The following is a 16,932-nucleotide window of genomic DNA, read 5'->3' on the forward strand; positions in this document are numbered from 1 at the left end:
CTGTGTCTTCTTGGTTCTCGGTGTTGCCAGTGCGTCTTCTGCTGAAGACAGGTCTGGTTTCTCCAGACATGCTCTACTGTCGTTGTGGCCCCGGGGGAATGTGTGGAGCTGTGCAGGGGCTGGGCCTGTGTCGCCCAAGGTCCACAGAGTGACACTGCAGGCCGCCCCACGGCCTGAGTGCGCCCTGAAGACAGTTCCCAGAGGACCTGGGATGCTGCTGCCGCTTTGGCGTGACATTGGAGGAGGACGGCGTGGCCGAGTCTGTGAACCACAGCACTACGGAGGGTCCACGGCCACACGCACATGCCCATCGGCACAGGGGCCTGGGGGGACGAGGCCAGCCACCAGCACGGGCTCAGGCCTAGGCCTTCTCTCAGAGGCCTGGGGTGGGTGACATTGAGGCCGCCAAGGTGGGAAGGATGGGCTGGGACTCAGCAGGGACTGAAGTCTCACTTTCTTAGGGCTGGGTGCTGGGCCGGACCGTTGCCACTGAGCGCTGGCCAGGTGGCGCTTCAGCCTGGAGTGGCAGGGCAGCGGCCATGCCCCAGGGCCTCTAAGAGATGCTGGAGCCTGGAGAGGTGTGGCAGGGCTTGTCGTAGCTGCAGCCACCCTCAGCCTCCTGCCCACGCCTTCTCCTGGGCCTGGCCACATGGGCACAGCCAGGACTCCCTGGGGACGGGGACAGGCAGGAGTAGGCGGCTGCCCACATGGTCCAGCGTGGCCCAGTGGGAGGGCCTGAGGGGGTGTTGGGACGCAGCCTGTCTGGAGCCGAGTGCTCGGGGAGGGGAGGTCAACCTGTGTCACGTACCTCGGTGCTACAGTGCCTGGACAGCCCAGAGCTCAGGACCATCGTCCATGACTTGCTGACCACGGTGGAGGAGCTGTGCGATCAGAACGAGTTCCACGGCTCCCAGGAGAGATACTTCGAGCTGGTAGAGAGATGTGCGGACCAGAGGCCTGTAAGACGCCCCTCCCGGGTGGGGCCTTTGGTGCCCAGGCCTGTGGGGTGGTTTCTGTCAGGCTGCGGGCAGGGGCCGGGACACTGGGGGCCAAGGGCCTTGGCTGCAGGAGTGAGCCCCGTTTCTGGAGTGTTTGAAGGGAAGGGCTGGGCAGGCTCCTGCTCTCGCGGTTCTGGGCTCCAACAGGGACAGCTGCCAGGGCGGCAGCAGGCTGGATGTGTGTGGGTCTGTTGAACTGCTCAGCGTGAGCCGAACCGTCAACTTCCTCCCACCTGCGCGGGGGAGAGTTCCGGGCCGGCTCCAGGGAGCCTTCTTGCTCCCCGAAGGCAGCAGCCGCTTTGGCAGGAACACTCTGCTTGAGGCGAGGCGTTTCCTGGGGTTTCTACCAGTTTCCCCACTGCCAGGCGCACCTGTGTGCACATGGGCTCCCCACCTGGGCCTCAGGTGGCCGCTCTCCCTGAGCAGACTCCTCCCGGGTCGCAGCGCGGTGGCCTGTGTTGATAGGAAAACCTCCAAGAGGTTAGAGCGGCTCACTGACTCCAGCTTTTTCTTTTTTCGACAGGAGTCCTCTCTCTTAAACTTAATATCCTACAGAGCTCAGTCAATTCACCCGGCAAAGGACGGCTGGATTCAGAACCTGCAGCTGCTGATGGAGAGATTCTTCAGGTAGCGGGCCCTGGGGCCCCTGTGTGGCATCTGGAGCCTGAGCCTGTGTCTGCTATCTGGGACTGCCTGCGCCTGCTCTCAGGACACCCAAGGAGCCAGGGCATTCCTTTCTGATTCTCGAAAGGAGCAGTTCTCAGCAGGGAAAGGTGTTTTCCAGCAGGACAGGGTCTTGCTCCTTCCTGCGTGGTGCTTTTCTGGAAAGACGGAGTCCCAAAAGGCAGAGCTCACTGCCCCTTTGCCCTGGGGTCAGGCTTGCCTGTGGATGGGCCCGGTGAGGGTGGCAGGCGTGCTACAGCCAGCCTCACCCGGCTCTCCCCGCAGGAGCGAGTCCCGCGGCGCCGTGCGCATCAAGGCGCTGGACGTGCTCTCCTTTGTGCTGCTCATCAACAGGCAGTTCTACGAGGTGCGTGTCCACAGCTGCGGTGTCTGGTGGGGCAACAGGCCAGGGGGCCTCCAGGAGCTGGGCCCCACATGCCGCCTGGGCTCTCCTTGCTGTGCGCGCTCCAGCAGCCTAGACTCTGCCTGCGACTTGCGGTCCAGCCAGCACCCTCCGCGGCAGGCTTGCAGCCAGCTCTGTCTGTTTCTTCCCTGTTCGCTCCTTTATTCATCCTGGGGTGCCCTTGCCAGGGCTGCACGCGGCCAGGCTCTGCCCTTGCCAGAGACGTGGCCAAGTAGCCGGGAGCGCAGGGTTCCTGCCTGTAGGATGGCTATTCCGAACGCGGGAACGCCCAGAGAATTCTGTCCCGTGTTTAGGCCAGTCTCACTTGAGGACGTTTCTTTTTGTAATCGCATTTACCCTCCACAGCCCGCCCTCACCAGCTGCTGGGGGTCACCCAGGTCTCTTCACTGCCGGCATCCTCTCCATCCTCTGGGGTTTGTGACCACGGTCCTTCCCTGCTTGAAAGACAGCAGGGTGTCCCTGTGGCTGTGCCTTTTCTTCCAGGGGATGTGGCTCAGGCTCTGAGGCCCCCTCTTGCCACACACCTAGCCTTCAGCTGGCTCTTTCCTGGGTGGCCTCTGCCTGTTCTGCCCATCTGTCCCCCACTCCTGTGAAGCTGAGCTTAACGCTTCTTCCAGGAAGTCCCTCTGGGTCCCCCAGTCCTCATCAGGGCTGGTCTTGTCCCGCTGTTTGCTCCTGTGGCATTTTTACCTGCCTCTGTGAAAGCTCTCATCACAGCATCCCCAATACGGTAGGTTTATGACTTCAGGGTTCTCCCCACCCTCAGCCCTGCACACAGCAGGTGTCCGTAGTCATGATGGGGGGGTGACAAAAGCAAGCCAGGGACGTTGCCTGGCTGCACCACGTCGGAGCCCGTGGCCGTGCCTGTGCCAGGCCGTCGTGTAGCCCTCACTGTCCTTCTGAACCAAGGGGTTGGACAGGCTGCCCTAGGCAAGGGCCCGGGGGGCTCTGAGGGCTCAGCAGGCCCCATACGCCCCTGCCCGGCTTCCCTCAGGTCTCCCTGACACCGCAGCTCTTTCCTGGTTGGCATCAGAGGAATTCAGGTGTCAGTGACACGTGCCCCTTGCCGGGCTGGTGGCTCACCTTGCTCTGGCTTGTGCCCAGCACAGGAGGAGCTGATCAACTCAGTGGTCATCTCACAGCTGTCCCACATCCCTGAGGACAAAGACCACCAGGTCCGGAAGCTGGCCACCCAGCTGCTGGTGGACCTGGCGGAAGGCTGCCACACGCACCACTTCAACAGTCTGCTGGACATCATCGAGAGGGTGAGCGCCGCCGGGGCCCGGGGCTGGGTGCCAGAGGGGACGCTTCTTTGTGGCAGACCCCTCTGGGCAGAAACGGCCTCCAGACCCTCTGTCCCTATTCTCAGAGCAGCTGGGCGGCTGCCTCTGCAGGCAGGGCTTCTCTCCCAGCAAAGATGGGTGGTGTCAGGAGGTGCGTGCGGGGCCTCCGCCTGGAGGTCTTTGGGAACAGGTGTCGTGTTGCTGCTCCTTGGTAGCCGGGAACTGGATACGGGTCTGGGCTGTGGTCCACACTGCACGGCCTGCAGCTTTTCCTTTTAACTGTGAAGTGCATTTCGGTTTCTGAGCAGTCACTCAAGGCGTGAAGTGCGTCTTTCCTTGTGAGACGTGAGGGAGAAGGCAGCTGTGGGAGAGTGTGTTCCATCTGACAGCTGCTGCCACAGAGCAGGGAGCAGAGTCTTAGCCCGTCCTCTCTTTAAAGGTCACGGCCCGCTCGCTCTCGCCACCGCCCGAGCTGGAGGAGAGGGATGTGGCCGCGTACTCAGCGTCCTTGGAGGACGTGAAGACCGCCGTGCTGGGGCTCCTGGTCATCCTTCAGGTGGGCGCCCTGTGTGGGTGGGCCTCCTGGGAGGGCGTGGGGACAGCGCTCGTCCCCCAGCTGTGTCTTGTTGGAGTCCGCTCCGCAGGGCTGTCTCTCCTGGCGTTGCAGAGGGTGTTGGGCGACAGCAGGGATGAGGTGGGTCAGCGGCACCTGACCAGAGCTGGCTTTGCAGAGACGTTCCTGAGTCAGGGCCAGAGCCACGTCCCGTCCTCAGTGCAGGGCTTCCCCTGGCTCCGGCCACGCGTCCGAGGTGGGAAAGATGGTGTCCGTCGCGCCCCACGACGGGGTGGGGTACTTGCGTCGTGATGTCATTCGGATACTGCGCAGCTCACCTGTTCACGGCGAACGGTCCAGTGGTTGTCAGTGTGTTCACAGAGCTCTGCAGCCGTCGCCGGTCAACGCTAGAGCGTCTGCGCCCTTCCCAGAGAGACCCGCACCTGCAGCCCTCACTGCCCCCACCCCATCGCTCCCCGCCCCAGGCAACCCCCCGGTCCTCTTCCGGTCTCTGTGGATTTGCCTGTCCTGGACATTTCATAGAAACGGACTCATGTAGTATGTGACCTTTTGTGTCTGTGTTGTTTCAACCAGAATAACGTTTTCCAGAGTCACCCGTGCTGTAGCAGGTGTCAGTGCGTCACTCCTTTCCATGGCTGGATGACGCTCGATTGCACGGATGGCCCACATTTTGTTGATGCATCCGTCCGCTGATGGACTTGTGGGCTGTTTCCACCTTTTGGCTGTTGTGAACAATGCCGCCGTGAACGTCCTTGCAGCGTCTGTGTGGGCTCAAGTGTTGGTTCCTCGTGGGTCTGCGCTGAGGCGTGGAGTTGCCGGGTGTCTCGGGCGTCTGCGTGCGACGTTGTGAGGAGCTGCCGGGCTGTTCTCTGCAGAGCGGCGCCATCGCTTGCACCCTCACTGGCCGTGTGTGGGGTTCTGGTTTCTCCACCAGAGAGAAATTGTTCTCCATGGCATTTATTTTTTTTTTTTTCTTTTTTGAGACAGAGTCTCACTCTGTCACCTGGGCTAGAGTGCGGTAACATCATCGTAGCTCACCGCAACCTCCAACTCTGGGGCTCAAGCGATCCTCCTGCCTCAGCCTCCTGAATAGCCGAGACTACAGGCAAGGGCCACCACACCTGGCTAATTTAGTCTCGCTCTTGCTCAGGCAGATCTCGAACTCCTCACCTCAAGAGATCCTCCCGCCTTGGCCTCCCAGAGTGCCGGGATCATAGATGTGAGCCACTGCGGCCGGCCTATTTTCTGTCTCCTTGACTGTAACCCTCCTAGTGGGTGTCTCACTGTGGTTTTGGTTTTTGTTTCTCTGATGACTGACAATGTTGAGCATCTTTTTTTGTGCTGTTGGCCATTTGTGAGTCTTTGGAGAAATGACTGTTCAGATCCCTTGCCCAGCATTTCACTAGGTCATTTGTCTTTTTATCATTAAGTCACGAGAGTTCTCCACGGGTCAGGTGGGTGACTTGCAGGTGTTCTCTGTCTCCAGTGGTGTTCCAGCATCATGCTCAGGTACTCCGGGGCACCACCGGCTGGCTCGGGGGGTTTCTGGTGCCACATCCCCTCACCTCCCGCATTGCCTCTTCCTCGGGTGGCAGTTGGCCTCTTCTCTTGGCCACCGCATCCTGGTCACTGATTTTCAAAGCCTCACAGTGTCACTTGCGTGCGATTGCCAGTGTCGGTATTTTGTAAACTGTAATATTTGAATCAGTTTGCTGAAAAACTTCCAGTTTGTAAAATGTCGCACGGTGGGACAATTTCCTATAATGTTTGTATGTGATGGATTTTTATTTCCTGTCATGGAAGTTCAAAGTGACACTTGATAAAAGCCAGACAGCACGTCCTCGGTGTCTCACCCACCAGAGCCCCGTGTGCTTTGCTGCCCTGACTTGTTGGGAAGGGTCGTGCCGGGCTGTGGGCCGTGGCCTGCAGGAGCTGGGAACCTTCTGCTCCCGCGGAGGTGGGGAGAGATGCTCCCTCGGCCTTACTTGGAAACGCAGCCCTGGAGCTGGGGGACCAGGGCCACAGAACTGGACTATGTCCTAGTTGAGGCAAGGTCCTGGGCCTGGCTCTTTGCATTTCTTTGTTTATAATTAAAAAATGATGCATTTCACCCTTGAACAACACAGGTTAGGGGTGTCAATCTCTTTTGCAGTTGAAAACCTGCATCTAAGTTTTGACTCCCCCAAAACTTTACTGACAGCTTACTGTCGACTGGAAGCCTTACGGATAAGAAACAGTCCGTTAGCACATGCCGTGTGTTGTGCGTGTGACATGCTGTGCTCTCACGATAAAGTAAGACCAGGAAAGCAAATGTTAAGAAAATCACAAGGAAGAGAAAATGTGTGTGCTATTCATAAAGTGGAAGTGGATCGTCATAAAGGCCTTCATCCTCATCATCTTCACGTTGAGTAGGCTGAGGAAGAGGAGGAGGCAGAGGCGGGAGAAAATCCACGGATACGTGGACCCACATAGTTCGAGCCTGTGTTCGGGGTCGACTGTGCTGGCTGACGATGCGTGACAGTGGAGAGTTAGCGGCCCAAATGCCGTGAAAAGTCCGCTTCCCTCCTTCCTTCCCAACCAGAGGGCCCTGAGGAGCAGTAGCTGCTCCGGGTCCCCGTGTACCCTTCCTGGAGTGGCCTGTGTGCTCCCACGCACTGTGTCCAACCCTCATCCCACCGTTTTCTTGCCCAAGGCAGGGATGATGTTTTCATATTGTGATTTTTGAGACAAGGAAAAATAGCTTTTTTTCTTTAAAATGAATAGCAGGAATGAAGTTTTTTAAGCATCACTACTTACCTCCAGGGTGCAGAGTACCACAGGGGTCCCTGGGGCTGCGGCTGGGTCCCTCCTGCCTCTCCCTGGCTTGGCCCTACAGCCCCCAGTCCCCCCGCTAGTCCCCTGCAAGGTTGCTGGCAGCACTGAGGGATCTCGCCATGGCCTCACCTGTTGGGGAGATGCCCTTGGCCTTGGAAGGATGGGGGCGTGAGGACTCCTGCGGGGATGGCAGCCCACACCTGGGGAACCGTGCCCTGCCCCCCCGCCTCGAGCTTGCTTTCCGCACGTGTGCACTTGGTTTAGGCTGTTGCTATGTAGCGTTCCACTGGGCCGATTTTCCTAGTTTATTGATCATTCCGTGCTGATGAGATGGGCATGGTGTTGTTTTTGGTTTTTTGCTGTTATGGAGAGAGGAAGCCTTCGGGGTGGGATTGGTGGGTGAGGAGGTGGACTTGGTGGGCGAGAAGGTGGTGCCTTGAGGAGCTTGGAAGACGCTGCCAGTGCCTTCCAGAGAGGCCTCCCTGGGCATTCCCCTCCCCGGGCACAGGTTCCGTCTCCCCGGCTGGCCTCTGCCGCCCTCCCTGTGGTGATCAGGCCCCTTCCTGCAGACCAAGCTGTACACCCTGCCCGCCAGCCACGCCGTGCGTGTGTACAAGACGCTTGTCAGCCACGTCCAGCAGCACTACAAGCACAGTTACACGCTGCCCATCGCCAGCAGCATCCGGCTACAGGTGCGCCGGCCATGGGGGCGGTGGCTTCCCTGGGGGGCGCAGCGAGCTGCCTCAGTCTTGGTGGATGTGGTGCCGGCAAGCTGGATAGGCTGCAAGTGACCCGGGGAGGGGCCTTCAGCAGACTGTCCCCTCCCGAGGACCTGCTGCCCTTTCCTCTGCCCGCAGCTCATGTGCCTCCGTGGCTTGTCACTGAGGCCCATGGTGGCCTGGGTTGGGGGAAGGGAAGGAAGCACGTGGACTTCCGGGGTGGCACATGCCCCTCGGCTCCTGGTCTGCGGAACCTGCCAGAGACCCACAGCAGAAGGCCAGGAGCGCAGGGCGGGGCACGCTGCTCTGGTGGCACCAGGCTGAACAGAGTTCACGGATGGAAGCCCCGGCCCCTCCAGGGCTTCCGCTCTGTGCAGCGGCCCCTGTCGTTTGCAGAGCCCAGTTCCGTCTGTAGCTGGAGGAAGTGACAGGCCCTGCGCAGAACTCTGCTTTCTGGCATTTGGGTCTGTGTCTTGCTGCCAGAGGAGCGAGGTGCCCGTCCCCTCCGTCCTGGTGCAGGCCCACTGCTGTGGGGCTGTCGGGGCTCCGTGGGCTCGGAGGGAGGAGGCTGTGGTTGCCCACCTGGGAGTTAGACCCCTGGTGTTGCCAGCACAGAACCCAGGGTCTGTGTGGGGAAGTTGGGGCCTGCTCACGTTAGCAGGTGGCCTTTCCCAGCGCTGCACGGTGTTGGGCACACGGGTCTGAGCCCTGGTGTCACCGCCTGCCCTGGGCCAGGCATGTTCCTGGCTCTGTGGGATTTTAAGGTTCTCTTCTGTACAGGCCTTCGACTTCCTGATGCTGCTGCGGGCTGACTCGCTGCACCGCCTCGGCCTGCCCAACAAGGATGGGGTCGTGAGATTCAGCCCCTACTGCCTCTGCGACTACATGTGCGTGGCTGGTGGCTCTGCCCGGTGCCTGTGAGGCTCAAGGGGCGTCAGGTTCACCGGGGCCAGTCGCGGAGCTGGGTGCTCTCCGCCCTTCCCCAGGGTGGGTGTGTACCTGAGGGGTGGTCTCCGAAGCGGCTGGGGCCGGCAGCGACCATGTCTGTTCTGACCCTGCAGGGCCCTTGAGGGGACTCGACCTCAGCTGCTTCTCTCACTTACTTCTGCAGGGAGCCTGAGAGAGGCTCTGAGAAGAAGGCCAGTGGCCCCCTGTCACCTCCCACTGGGCCGCCCGGCCCTGCGCCTGCCGGCCCCGCCGTGCGGCTGGGCTACCTGCCCTACTCCCTGCTCTTCTGCGTCCTGCTGCAGTGTTTGAAGCAGGTGAGGGGGCCCGCGTCTCAAGCTCCGTTAGGTCACACTGAGCCCTGATCGGTGCTGCCCGAGGGCATCGGCTTCTTGGAACAAACACCGTTGCTGCCGCTTACACCGGCGACCGGGGGAGCTGTGCTGCTCATTTCCAGGTGGTTTGCCCCGAGGATCCACAGCAGCTCTGTAGCTGCATTAAGCACCTGCTGTGTGCAGCCCCTGGCGTGGAGCTGAGAAGGCATTCCTGCCTCTGCAGAGTGGCTTCGGCAGGAAGACTCAAACGTGTGGGCAAATACCTGTGACCGTAGGCCAGGGTGTGCCTCCTACGCAGGGGCAGGGCGCACATAGGCTGTGTGGCCCGGAAGGGGGTGGCATTCTGTCTCGTTGGACCACCTGCTGGGACAAGTGAGGTTAGTCTTGAAAGGTGGGGAAGGTTCCAGGGCAGGAGTGAGCAAAGCCCAGAGGCAGGGTAGGTGCAGGGTGGGGCAGCAGGAGGCAGGCAGGGCCCAGGCTGGCAGGGTCGGGGTCAGCAGTGGGTGAGGGCGAGGCCTTGGGCGGGAGGCAGGGCTGGGGTCTCTGGGCACACGTGGTATTGGCGCGAAGGGGCAGACAGACCTCCCAGGAGTCTCCGAATCTCAGCTCTGTGTGTTGGGTGCAGTCCGTGGAGAGCTTTTAGGACTCAAGCCGTTGGCTTGGCTCTGGGCAGGGGCTGCTCTCTACCGGGGACACGTCTGGGTGGCGATCTGCTCTGGAGGCCACGGCTTGCATCTGTCCCGTTGCCGTGGCCTCGAGTCGACCTTGGTTCTAGAGCAGGTATCTGGGCTTGTGTGTTGTCGAAGAAGTACTTGCTGCTGTTTCCTTTCCAGCTGTTACATTAATAATAGCTTTTTCCTGCTGCATCTTCATTTCAGCAGAAGAAATTCAGCCGGTGCTCTGGGTGGGCAGCTGTAGGCAGCCCTTGGGTGTGGTGCAGGTGGCAGGTGGTTACTAGGTCACCACTGAGGGAATGAGGGGAGGTCGGGCTGCATGTGGCAGCCCAGAGTTGGGCTAAGAAGAGGGAGGTGGCATCGGCTGCCTGCTGGGCCCCCGCCGGGCCCGGCCTTTGGAGGCAGCCGCCCATGTCCAGGGTGAACCTTGATCAGCGTCCGCTCCTGCAGTTGCAGGGACAGAGACCCGGGGTGCCCCGTCCCCCTGTACTGATCCCACAAGGATCCAGAGGCCTTGTGGCCACAAACGCCAAACGTCCCTCTTCTGTCCCCAGGGTCCAGAAGGCCCCGTCCTCCCTCTGACCTCCTTCTGCTTCCAGGAGACCGACTGGAAGGTGCTGAAGCTGGTCCTCAGCAAGCTGCCTGAGTCCCTGCGCTACAAGGTCCTCATCTTCACCTCTCCCTGCAGTGTCGACCAGCTGTCTTCCGCCCTCTGCGCCATGGTAATGCCCAGCAGAGGCTGCTGGGGTGGGTCACAAATGCACCAGGGACCCCTCCCCTCCCACTCCCAGCACGTGGGACAGAAATTGATGGTCTCCAATCAGGGGCACGTCACTGAGTGTGCCATCCCTGTCTGCCCTCGTCCTGATGCGCTCACGTGACATTCGCGTCGAGTCCCCTGTCTGCCTCTCTCTGGGGCGTCACTAGGTGGGCGCTCTCCCTTTCCCTGGAAAGGCAGACCCTTACCAGAACGGAGGTGGGAAGGCCTCCAGGACTCTGGACCCTCCTTTCCTGGGCCTCCCCAGCACTCTCGGGCCGCTGGGCGACCACGTCTGGGTCTTGGTCTTTAGCTTTCAGGCCCAAAGACCCTTGAGAGGCTCCGAGGCACCCCGGAAGGGTTCTCTAGAACCGACCTGCATTTGGCGGTGGTTCCGGTGCTGACAGCGTTAATCTCTTACCATAACTACCTGGACAAAAGCAAACAGGTATGAGATGGTAGAAGGACAGGTGCGCTGTACCTGGGGTTTGGAAGCCTGTCCCCTGAGCCACAGGAGGCAGCATTTTTTCATAGACCGGCTGATAAGCCGTTGGGTGTGAGCTGGCTTTGCTCCCCTATGCAGCTGCTGGGCCCCTGCCGGTCAGCCCAGCAGGAGCTGTGGGTGTCTGCACCCCCGAGGCTTCTGAGTTCTCCTTGGGCATCTGGGCTTTAACTCAGCCCTTGACTGTGCCTCTCTCCTCACCACCCATGCAGCTCTGGGGTAGGTGGCCAGGCTGGCTGGCCGAGCTGGGCTGGTTTTGAGACACAGGGTGGGCGTTGGGCCCAGGTCCCTGGTGCTCATCTCCCTCTGCCAGGTGCAGAAAGCGCACAGAGATCTCTTCCCTTTACCCCGAGCGGCTGCCGTCACTCTTGATGTCGCCTTTCAACAGCTCTGGCCGCTCCCCTCGTCGATGGGGAACTGAAGTCTTAGGTTAGGCGCCCACTGAAGGTCTCAGCCAGCCAGGAGCGGGGCTGAGACTCAGGCTTGAGCCTGTCTTTGCCGTGAAACCTGGCTTCTGACAGTGGCAGTGCTAGAAGCTAAGGCTGGACTTCCCGTCCCTTGGGCCCCCACCTCAGGGGGCACACCAGGGTGGGCGAGGGCCTGGGGAGGTGCCTGGCACACCAAAGTGGCTGTCCCTGCCGGCGGTGCGTGGGGCCTGAGATGTCCTGTGTCCCGCAGCGCGAGATGGTGTACTGCCTGGAGCAAGGCCTCATCTTCCGCTGTGCCGGCCAGTGTGTGGTGGCCCTGTCCGTCTGCAGCGTGGAGATGCCTGACATCATCATAAAAGCGCTGCCTGTCCTGGTTGTGAAGCTCACACACATCTCGGCCACGGCCAGCATGGCTGTCCCGTTGCTGGAGTTCCTGTCCAGTGAGTGTGGGGCCCGGCCTATGTGTGCGTGCGTGTGTGGTAGATCCCTGAGCCTGGGACCGTGTCCTGCCTGCGACAGCCTCTGCCGACCTCTCTGACGTCTTGCGACTTCTCGGGCCTTCTTGGGAACCTGGGCCTTAGTGCCTCCTGCCCCTCGGCCTCGATAGCTCTCCTTCCTGGGCCCTGGGCCTGGCCTGGCTCCTCCCTTCCCTCAGAGCACATGCAGCACGGGGCCCCCCGGCTGCTCTGTGTTTGCCGTGCCCCTCTTGGGTCATGACTTTCAGGGGCTCAGAGTCCACCCGCCCCTTTCTCCCCACGCCCCAGTGCGCCTGGCCAGGAGCAGGCCGCGAGCGTCCAGACGGCAGAGAAGAGGGCTGGGTCAGCGCTTTGTGTAAAGGGCCGGGAGAGCATTTATTTTTTTGTGGGCCACACACGGGCTCTGTCACTTTGTCTTTTTATTTTGTTTACAACCCTTCAAAAATGCAAAACCCATTTGAAGCTTGGAGGTCACACAGATGCAGGCCACGGCTGGTTTGGCCCCTGTAACGGGGAGCCTCGGCCAGGCCTCGCGAGGTCACGTTTGGGGGCCACGGCCCTCCCTCCTTCGCAACAGCCCCTCCCCGGAGAGGCAGCGCTGGCTTTCAGAAATGCAGCAGAGGACCCTGGCGATGCCAGCCCTGCCGCGGCCATGGCCTGTCCTTGCTCGGCCGTCCTGGGTCCCCCTAACCCGCTGTCCCTGTGGCTGCAGCTCTGGCCAGGCTGCCGCACCTGTACAGGAACTTCGCCGCGGAGCAGTACGCGAGCGTGTTTGCCATCTCCCTGCCGTACACCAACCCCTCCAAGTAAGTGCTGGCGCCCTGGAGGCCCTGTCTCTCCCAGCCACGGCCCAGGCTGGGCCTCTCGGGGCAGAAAGCCACGGCGGCCTCCGTGCCCAGCATCAGCTGCGGTCCGGGCACCTCTGCCGTGCGCGTCCTGCCCAGGAACGTGTCCCGGTGCCGGGATGGAGCCAGCCCCTCTCGTCTCAGGTTCAACCAGTACATCGTGTGCCTGGCCCACCACGTCATAGCCATGTGGTTCATCAGGTGCCGCCTGCCCTTCCGGAAAGACTTCGTCCCTTTCATCACTAAGGTAGGCCTGGGGGCCAGTGGAGCGGGTCCCTAGTTAGGCCTGGGACCTGCTTTGCCCTCGGCTGTGTGTGGCTGGCCTGGGCTGCAGCGGGCAGAGAGAAGTGGGGTGTTGTTTGGTGCTGGGCTGGTGGCACCCGAGGCTCTGCTGGGGCCGGACTCGAAGCCGGTGTGGGGCGCGGAGCTGCCGCCTCGTCCTGGGCCCGCAGCAGGTCCCGGACCGCCGCCCCCATAGCCCCTCACGGCTCAGGTCTGCCCCACGCCGCCAGGGCCTGCGCTCCAACGTCCTCCTGTCTTTCGATGACACCCCTGAGAAGGACAGCTTCAGAGCACGGAGCACCAGTCTCAACGAGAGGCCCAAAAGGTACGGGGCCTGCTTGGGGCGTGCCCGGTGCCGGCACGGGGTAGGGCAGGACTCTGGGCTGTGACCTGGGACAGTGTGGTACGTGCAGGGCCTGGGCTGACCAGCTGCTCCCGGCCAGCGAGTGCAGATGGGTCCCGTGGCTGAGAGCGTCCCCACGCAGGCTGTGCCTGCGCCCAGGTGCCCTGGGGTCTGTGAGGCAGGGCAGGGCCTTCGACCGCTGCCAGCACCCCACGCTCCCTGGCCGAGCTGGCCCCCTGGGGCCTCGAGCGCAGATTGGTACAGTTGGGGGGTGGGGTGCTAGCTTCAGGCATCTGAGTGTGGGTCACACCAGGGCCATGGGGACTCCCAGCCTGTGTCCTGTGGCCCCTGTGGTGGGCCCGGCCTCCCAGGGGCTGCCCCTCTTCCTCCAGAGCTGCCCTCAGCTGTCACTCACCAGGGACACACCCTGCTTCACCATCACAGCTGCTTCTGCCAAACCTCAGGGAGGAGCTGAGCCCAGCTTCTGTGTTCTTGTTTGCGTGCCATTCGAACGGCTTCCCAGTGCTGTCCCCCCCGCCACGCTGTTCTGACTCTCCCCAGATGAGGAGACGGCATTTTCTAGCATGACCTAAACTCAGAAGCTGTTCTCTCAGGTCTTGGGGGCCGAGAGCTGAGCTCGGTCCTCAGTAGCCAGAGACTTGTTTCCGGCATTCCTGGTCGTTGACGTCAGAACTGGCCTCTTCCACAGGGACCCTCAGGGCCTGGCCACTGAGGCCCGAGCACCTCCCGGGTCCCAGGGCTGGGTGGCACCGGCCTTCTGCGGGGTGGGGCAGGGAGCCGGGTCAGCACAGCCTGGAATCTGTCATGTGGGGCGATCCACCGCGTTTAATTTGCACTGATGCTTTTTGTTTTGGTATCATGCGTGAAGCCTTTTTCTCAGCCGTGTTTACCAGATGTATTATTATGCATTTTGTTTTCTGTCTCTTCCCTTGCTAACTGTCCTTTGGCATGGCTCTTTTGCTCACCTCACCCGTGGGACCTCTCCATCCTGACCCTGTGGCCTGGGACCTTTCCTCCTCACCCCTCCAATGGCTTGTTCTCCCCTTCCCGGGAGCTGGGCTCTCTGGGGCTCGGGGCTTCCTTCCTCACCCGGTAGTTTGAGGATAGCCAGACCCCCCAAACAAGGCTTGAATAACTCTCCACCCGTGAAAGAGTCCAAGGAGAGCTGTGCATCCGAGGCCTTCCGGTGCCGCAGCATCAGTGTGTCTGACCATGCGGTGCACAGGTAGCGGGCTGTGGCGGGCGGGGGCACGGACCCGGAGATTGCCCCGTGAGCACCGGGTGGCGGTGCATGGGGCTGCTTGCATGACCTTGTTGCCGGCCGTGCCCTCCCTGGTCAGGGCAGAGGACAGCCTGGTGCCCGGCTCAGAAGCCCGGCGACGAGGGGTGGAAAGGTTGCATTCTGTCCCCGGGCCCTGTGGGAGCAGGGGTTGGCTGCACGGTGTCCTCGGAGGCTGGCCTGGGCGCCTGCTGGGGTGCTGCTTGTGACAGCTGGGCACCAGGCAGCCCCTGCAGTGTGTCCTGGAGGGCAGGGGCTTCCGCAAATTTAGGCAGCTCAGGGGAGATGCACTCTTCTGGGCTTGGGCTTCCTGTAGTCTCTGGAAGGGATTTTCTTCTGGGGCTTCCTTCTAGGAAAGGTCTGTTTGTGCTGTGGCTGACAGAGAAGAGGGGCTTTTGTGTAGGGCATTGGAGCAGGAGCCAGGACCCTCAGGGGTGGGCCTGGGCCCCAGGCCACAGCCGTGGCCACTTCTGGCTGTGTCTGGGAGCAGGTGTGGACTCTCAGGCACCAGCCTCTTGGCCATTGCCAGTCTGTGTGTTGTCCCTGCCAGCTCGGGTGGCACTCAGCAGAGGGGATCCCTGTCTCCTCCCACGGAAGCCCCTTCCAGGCCTGGCATCCTGCAGTGCCAGTGTCCACTCCTCACCTCAGTCTCTGTCGCCTGGCACCTGGCCACGGCTGGGGAGGGTGGAGGTGGCCGGTGAGGCTCTCCTCTCAGCCTTTGGCTAGCAACTTCCTTACCGTGAGCAAAGTATGGCAGAGGGGTTGTGACATGTCAGAATAAAACCTGCATAGCCCCTTCCCCTGCTCACTAGGGTGGGTGTGGAGCTCGGTGTGGCCCCATCTCACCTGCCCAGGTGTGAGGGTGAGAGCCACGCACGAAGCCCAGACCTTCCGTGTCCCTGCTGGGAGGCACCCTGGGGCAGAATGCAATCTGGGTCTGTCTGCTGTGGTCTCCATGTCTGCATGACTCCATCGCTCTGCCACGAGGCCACGGCCTAGCTCTCCCGTGTGCTTCCGTGAGAGGGACGTCCTGTCTCTTCAGCCTCCTAAATCTTGGCTTCGACCGGTGGCCCGGGGCTTTCCCATGAGGTGTCTCCCCTGCTCTCTGGGTTGACGTGGTCCACGTGACGTGCAGAGTTGCGGCTTGACCGGCCGTGGCGCCCTGGTGGGGTCTTTCTGAGCGAGGTCCTGTCAGCCGTGCATGTGTTGAGCTTTGGCCCCTTGGTGGTAGGTGGCAGGCCTGGCTCTGCCCGGTGCCCTAACCCTGGTCTCGGCTTCTCCCTCCAGCAGGATACAGACGTCCCTCACTAGCGCCAGCCTGGGGTCCGCAGATGAGAACTCCATGGCCCAGGCTGATGACAACCTGAAAAATCTCCACCTGGAGCTCACAGAAACGTGCCTGGACATGATGGCCCGATACGTGTTCTCCAACTTCACGGCGGTCCCCAAGAGGTACGAGCCTGTCGCTGCAGAGCCACAGCTGGGCGGGGCAGGAGGGACAGCTGTCCAGCTTTCCTTCTGTGGCTGCACCCTATCCACATGGCGGTGGCAAGTGGGCCAGGCAGGGCCTCCTTCCCGAGGCGGGCTGGGGCTGTGGCCGCTCTGGGCTCCCGAGGCTGGGGGGCCTCTGGGCGTCAGGATCCCCCATCTGGGCGCTATGGTGAAGTGGGCTGGAAGTGGACCCTCCTTTTGCTTTCAGGTCTCCTGTGGGGGAGTTCCTCCTGGCAGGCGGCAGGACCAAGACCTGGCTGGTTGGCAATAAGCTTGTCACCGTGACAACAAGCGTGGGAACTGGGACCCGGTCGTTGCTCGGCCTGGACTCGGGGGAGCTGCAGGCTGGCCCAGAGTCAAGGTGACTGCACCTTCCCTCCCTCGACACTGGCCTTCCTGCGTCCGGGCCGCATGGGACCCTGCCCTGCCGGCCTGGAGCCACAGGGGCCCTCGTTCACCCCACGCGCGGGCACTTCTGTTCTCAGCTCCGACCCCAGCGTGCTCATGACGCAGGCGAAAGAGGCGCCAGCCAAGCTGGAGTCCCAAGCCGGGCAGCAGGTGTCCCGTGGGGCCCGGGACCGGGTCCGCTCCATGTCGGGTGAGCTTCGGCCCCAGCCTGCCTCCCTCATGGGCGCCCAGGGCCCCCCGCTGGCTGCTTCTCTGTCAGTCTGTGTTCAGAAGGGCCCCTGGCCAGCTTCCTCGTAACTCCAGGGCAAGGTCTCCAGGCCGTGCTGGAGGTGTCAGGCCATGTGGCGGGCAGACCCTTCTGCACAGCTGAGGGCCTGTCCTCGGTGCTCGTGTTTCCTGGGAGCCCTCAGCAGCCCCAGTCCCCAGCCCAGCTCACCCCTGGGGTTTTCTCTGCTCCAGCTCAGATGAGCCATGGTGACCCTGGGACAGATCCCGGGCCCACTGAGGCCAGCACTGTTAGAGGTCTGTGCCCACGGAGGGGCCGCCACCTGCTCTGGCTCCCACTGGACCAACTGGGTGCTGCACAGCCTGCCAGGCCCCAGTGGAGCGGCCAGCTCCAGGCTGGCGGCTTTGCACTGGGCACATGGTGGTCACCAGCCCTTCCCCTCTCT

The 16,932-nt window shown here is 61.9% G+C and overlaps 1 protein-coding gene across 5 annotated transcripts in view; it reads left to right on the plus strand.

Annotated features, from left to right (window-relative positions):
• Positions 1 to 16,932, plus strand: part of TSC2 (tuberous sclerosis 2) — a 35,389-nt gene that overhangs the window by 10,002 nt on the left and 8,455 nt on the right. For 3 of the 5 annotated variants that reach the window (XM_012647648.1, XM_012647644.1, XM_012647647.1), the window contains 18 exons: positions 822 to 959; positions 1,522 to 1,625; positions 1,947 to 2,028; positions 3,195 to 3,350; positions 3,808 to 3,924; positions 7,326 to 7,448; positions 8,256 to 8,362; positions 8,587 to 8,737; positions 10,029 to 10,151; positions 10,500 to 10,634; positions 11,367 to 11,556; positions 12,305 to 12,398; positions 12,582 to 12,684; positions 12,950 to 13,044; positions 14,180 to 14,308; positions 15,650 to 15,814; positions 16,062 to 16,214; positions 16,339 to 16,451. In XM_012647648.1, the coding sequence (XP_012503102.1) occupies positions 822 to 959; positions 1,522 to 1,625; positions 1,947 to 2,028; positions 3,195 to 3,350; positions 3,808 to 3,924; positions 7,326 to 7,448; positions 8,256 to 8,362; positions 8,587 to 8,737; positions 10,029 to 10,151; positions 10,500 to 10,634; positions 11,367 to 11,556; positions 12,305 to 12,398; positions 12,582 to 12,684; positions 12,950 to 13,044; positions 14,180 to 14,308; positions 15,650 to 15,814; positions 16,062 to 16,214; positions 16,339 to 16,451 (2,278 nt within the window). The remainder of the gene's footprint in view (positions 1 to 821; positions 960 to 1,521; positions 1,626 to 1,946; positions 2,029 to 3,194; positions 3,351 to 3,807; positions 3,925 to 7,325; positions 7,449 to 8,255; positions 8,363 to 8,586; positions 8,738 to 10,028; positions 10,152 to 10,499; positions 10,635 to 11,366; positions 11,557 to 12,304; positions 12,399 to 12,581; positions 12,685 to 12,949; positions 13,045 to 14,179; positions 14,309 to 15,649; positions 15,815 to 16,061; positions 16,215 to 16,338; positions 16,452 to 16,932) is intronic. The other 2 variants (XM_012647645.1, XM_012647646.1) reach the window with 2 other exon arrangements.

This window comes from Propithecus coquereli, unplaced genomic scaffold, assembly GCF_000956105.1.
Source record: "Propithecus coquereli isolate 6110/MARCELLA unplaced genomic scaffold, Pcoq_1.0 Scaffold27, whole genome shotgun sequence".
Classification (NCBI taxonomy): Eukaryota; Metazoa; Chordata; class Mammalia; order Primates; family Indriidae; genus Propithecus; species Propithecus coquereli.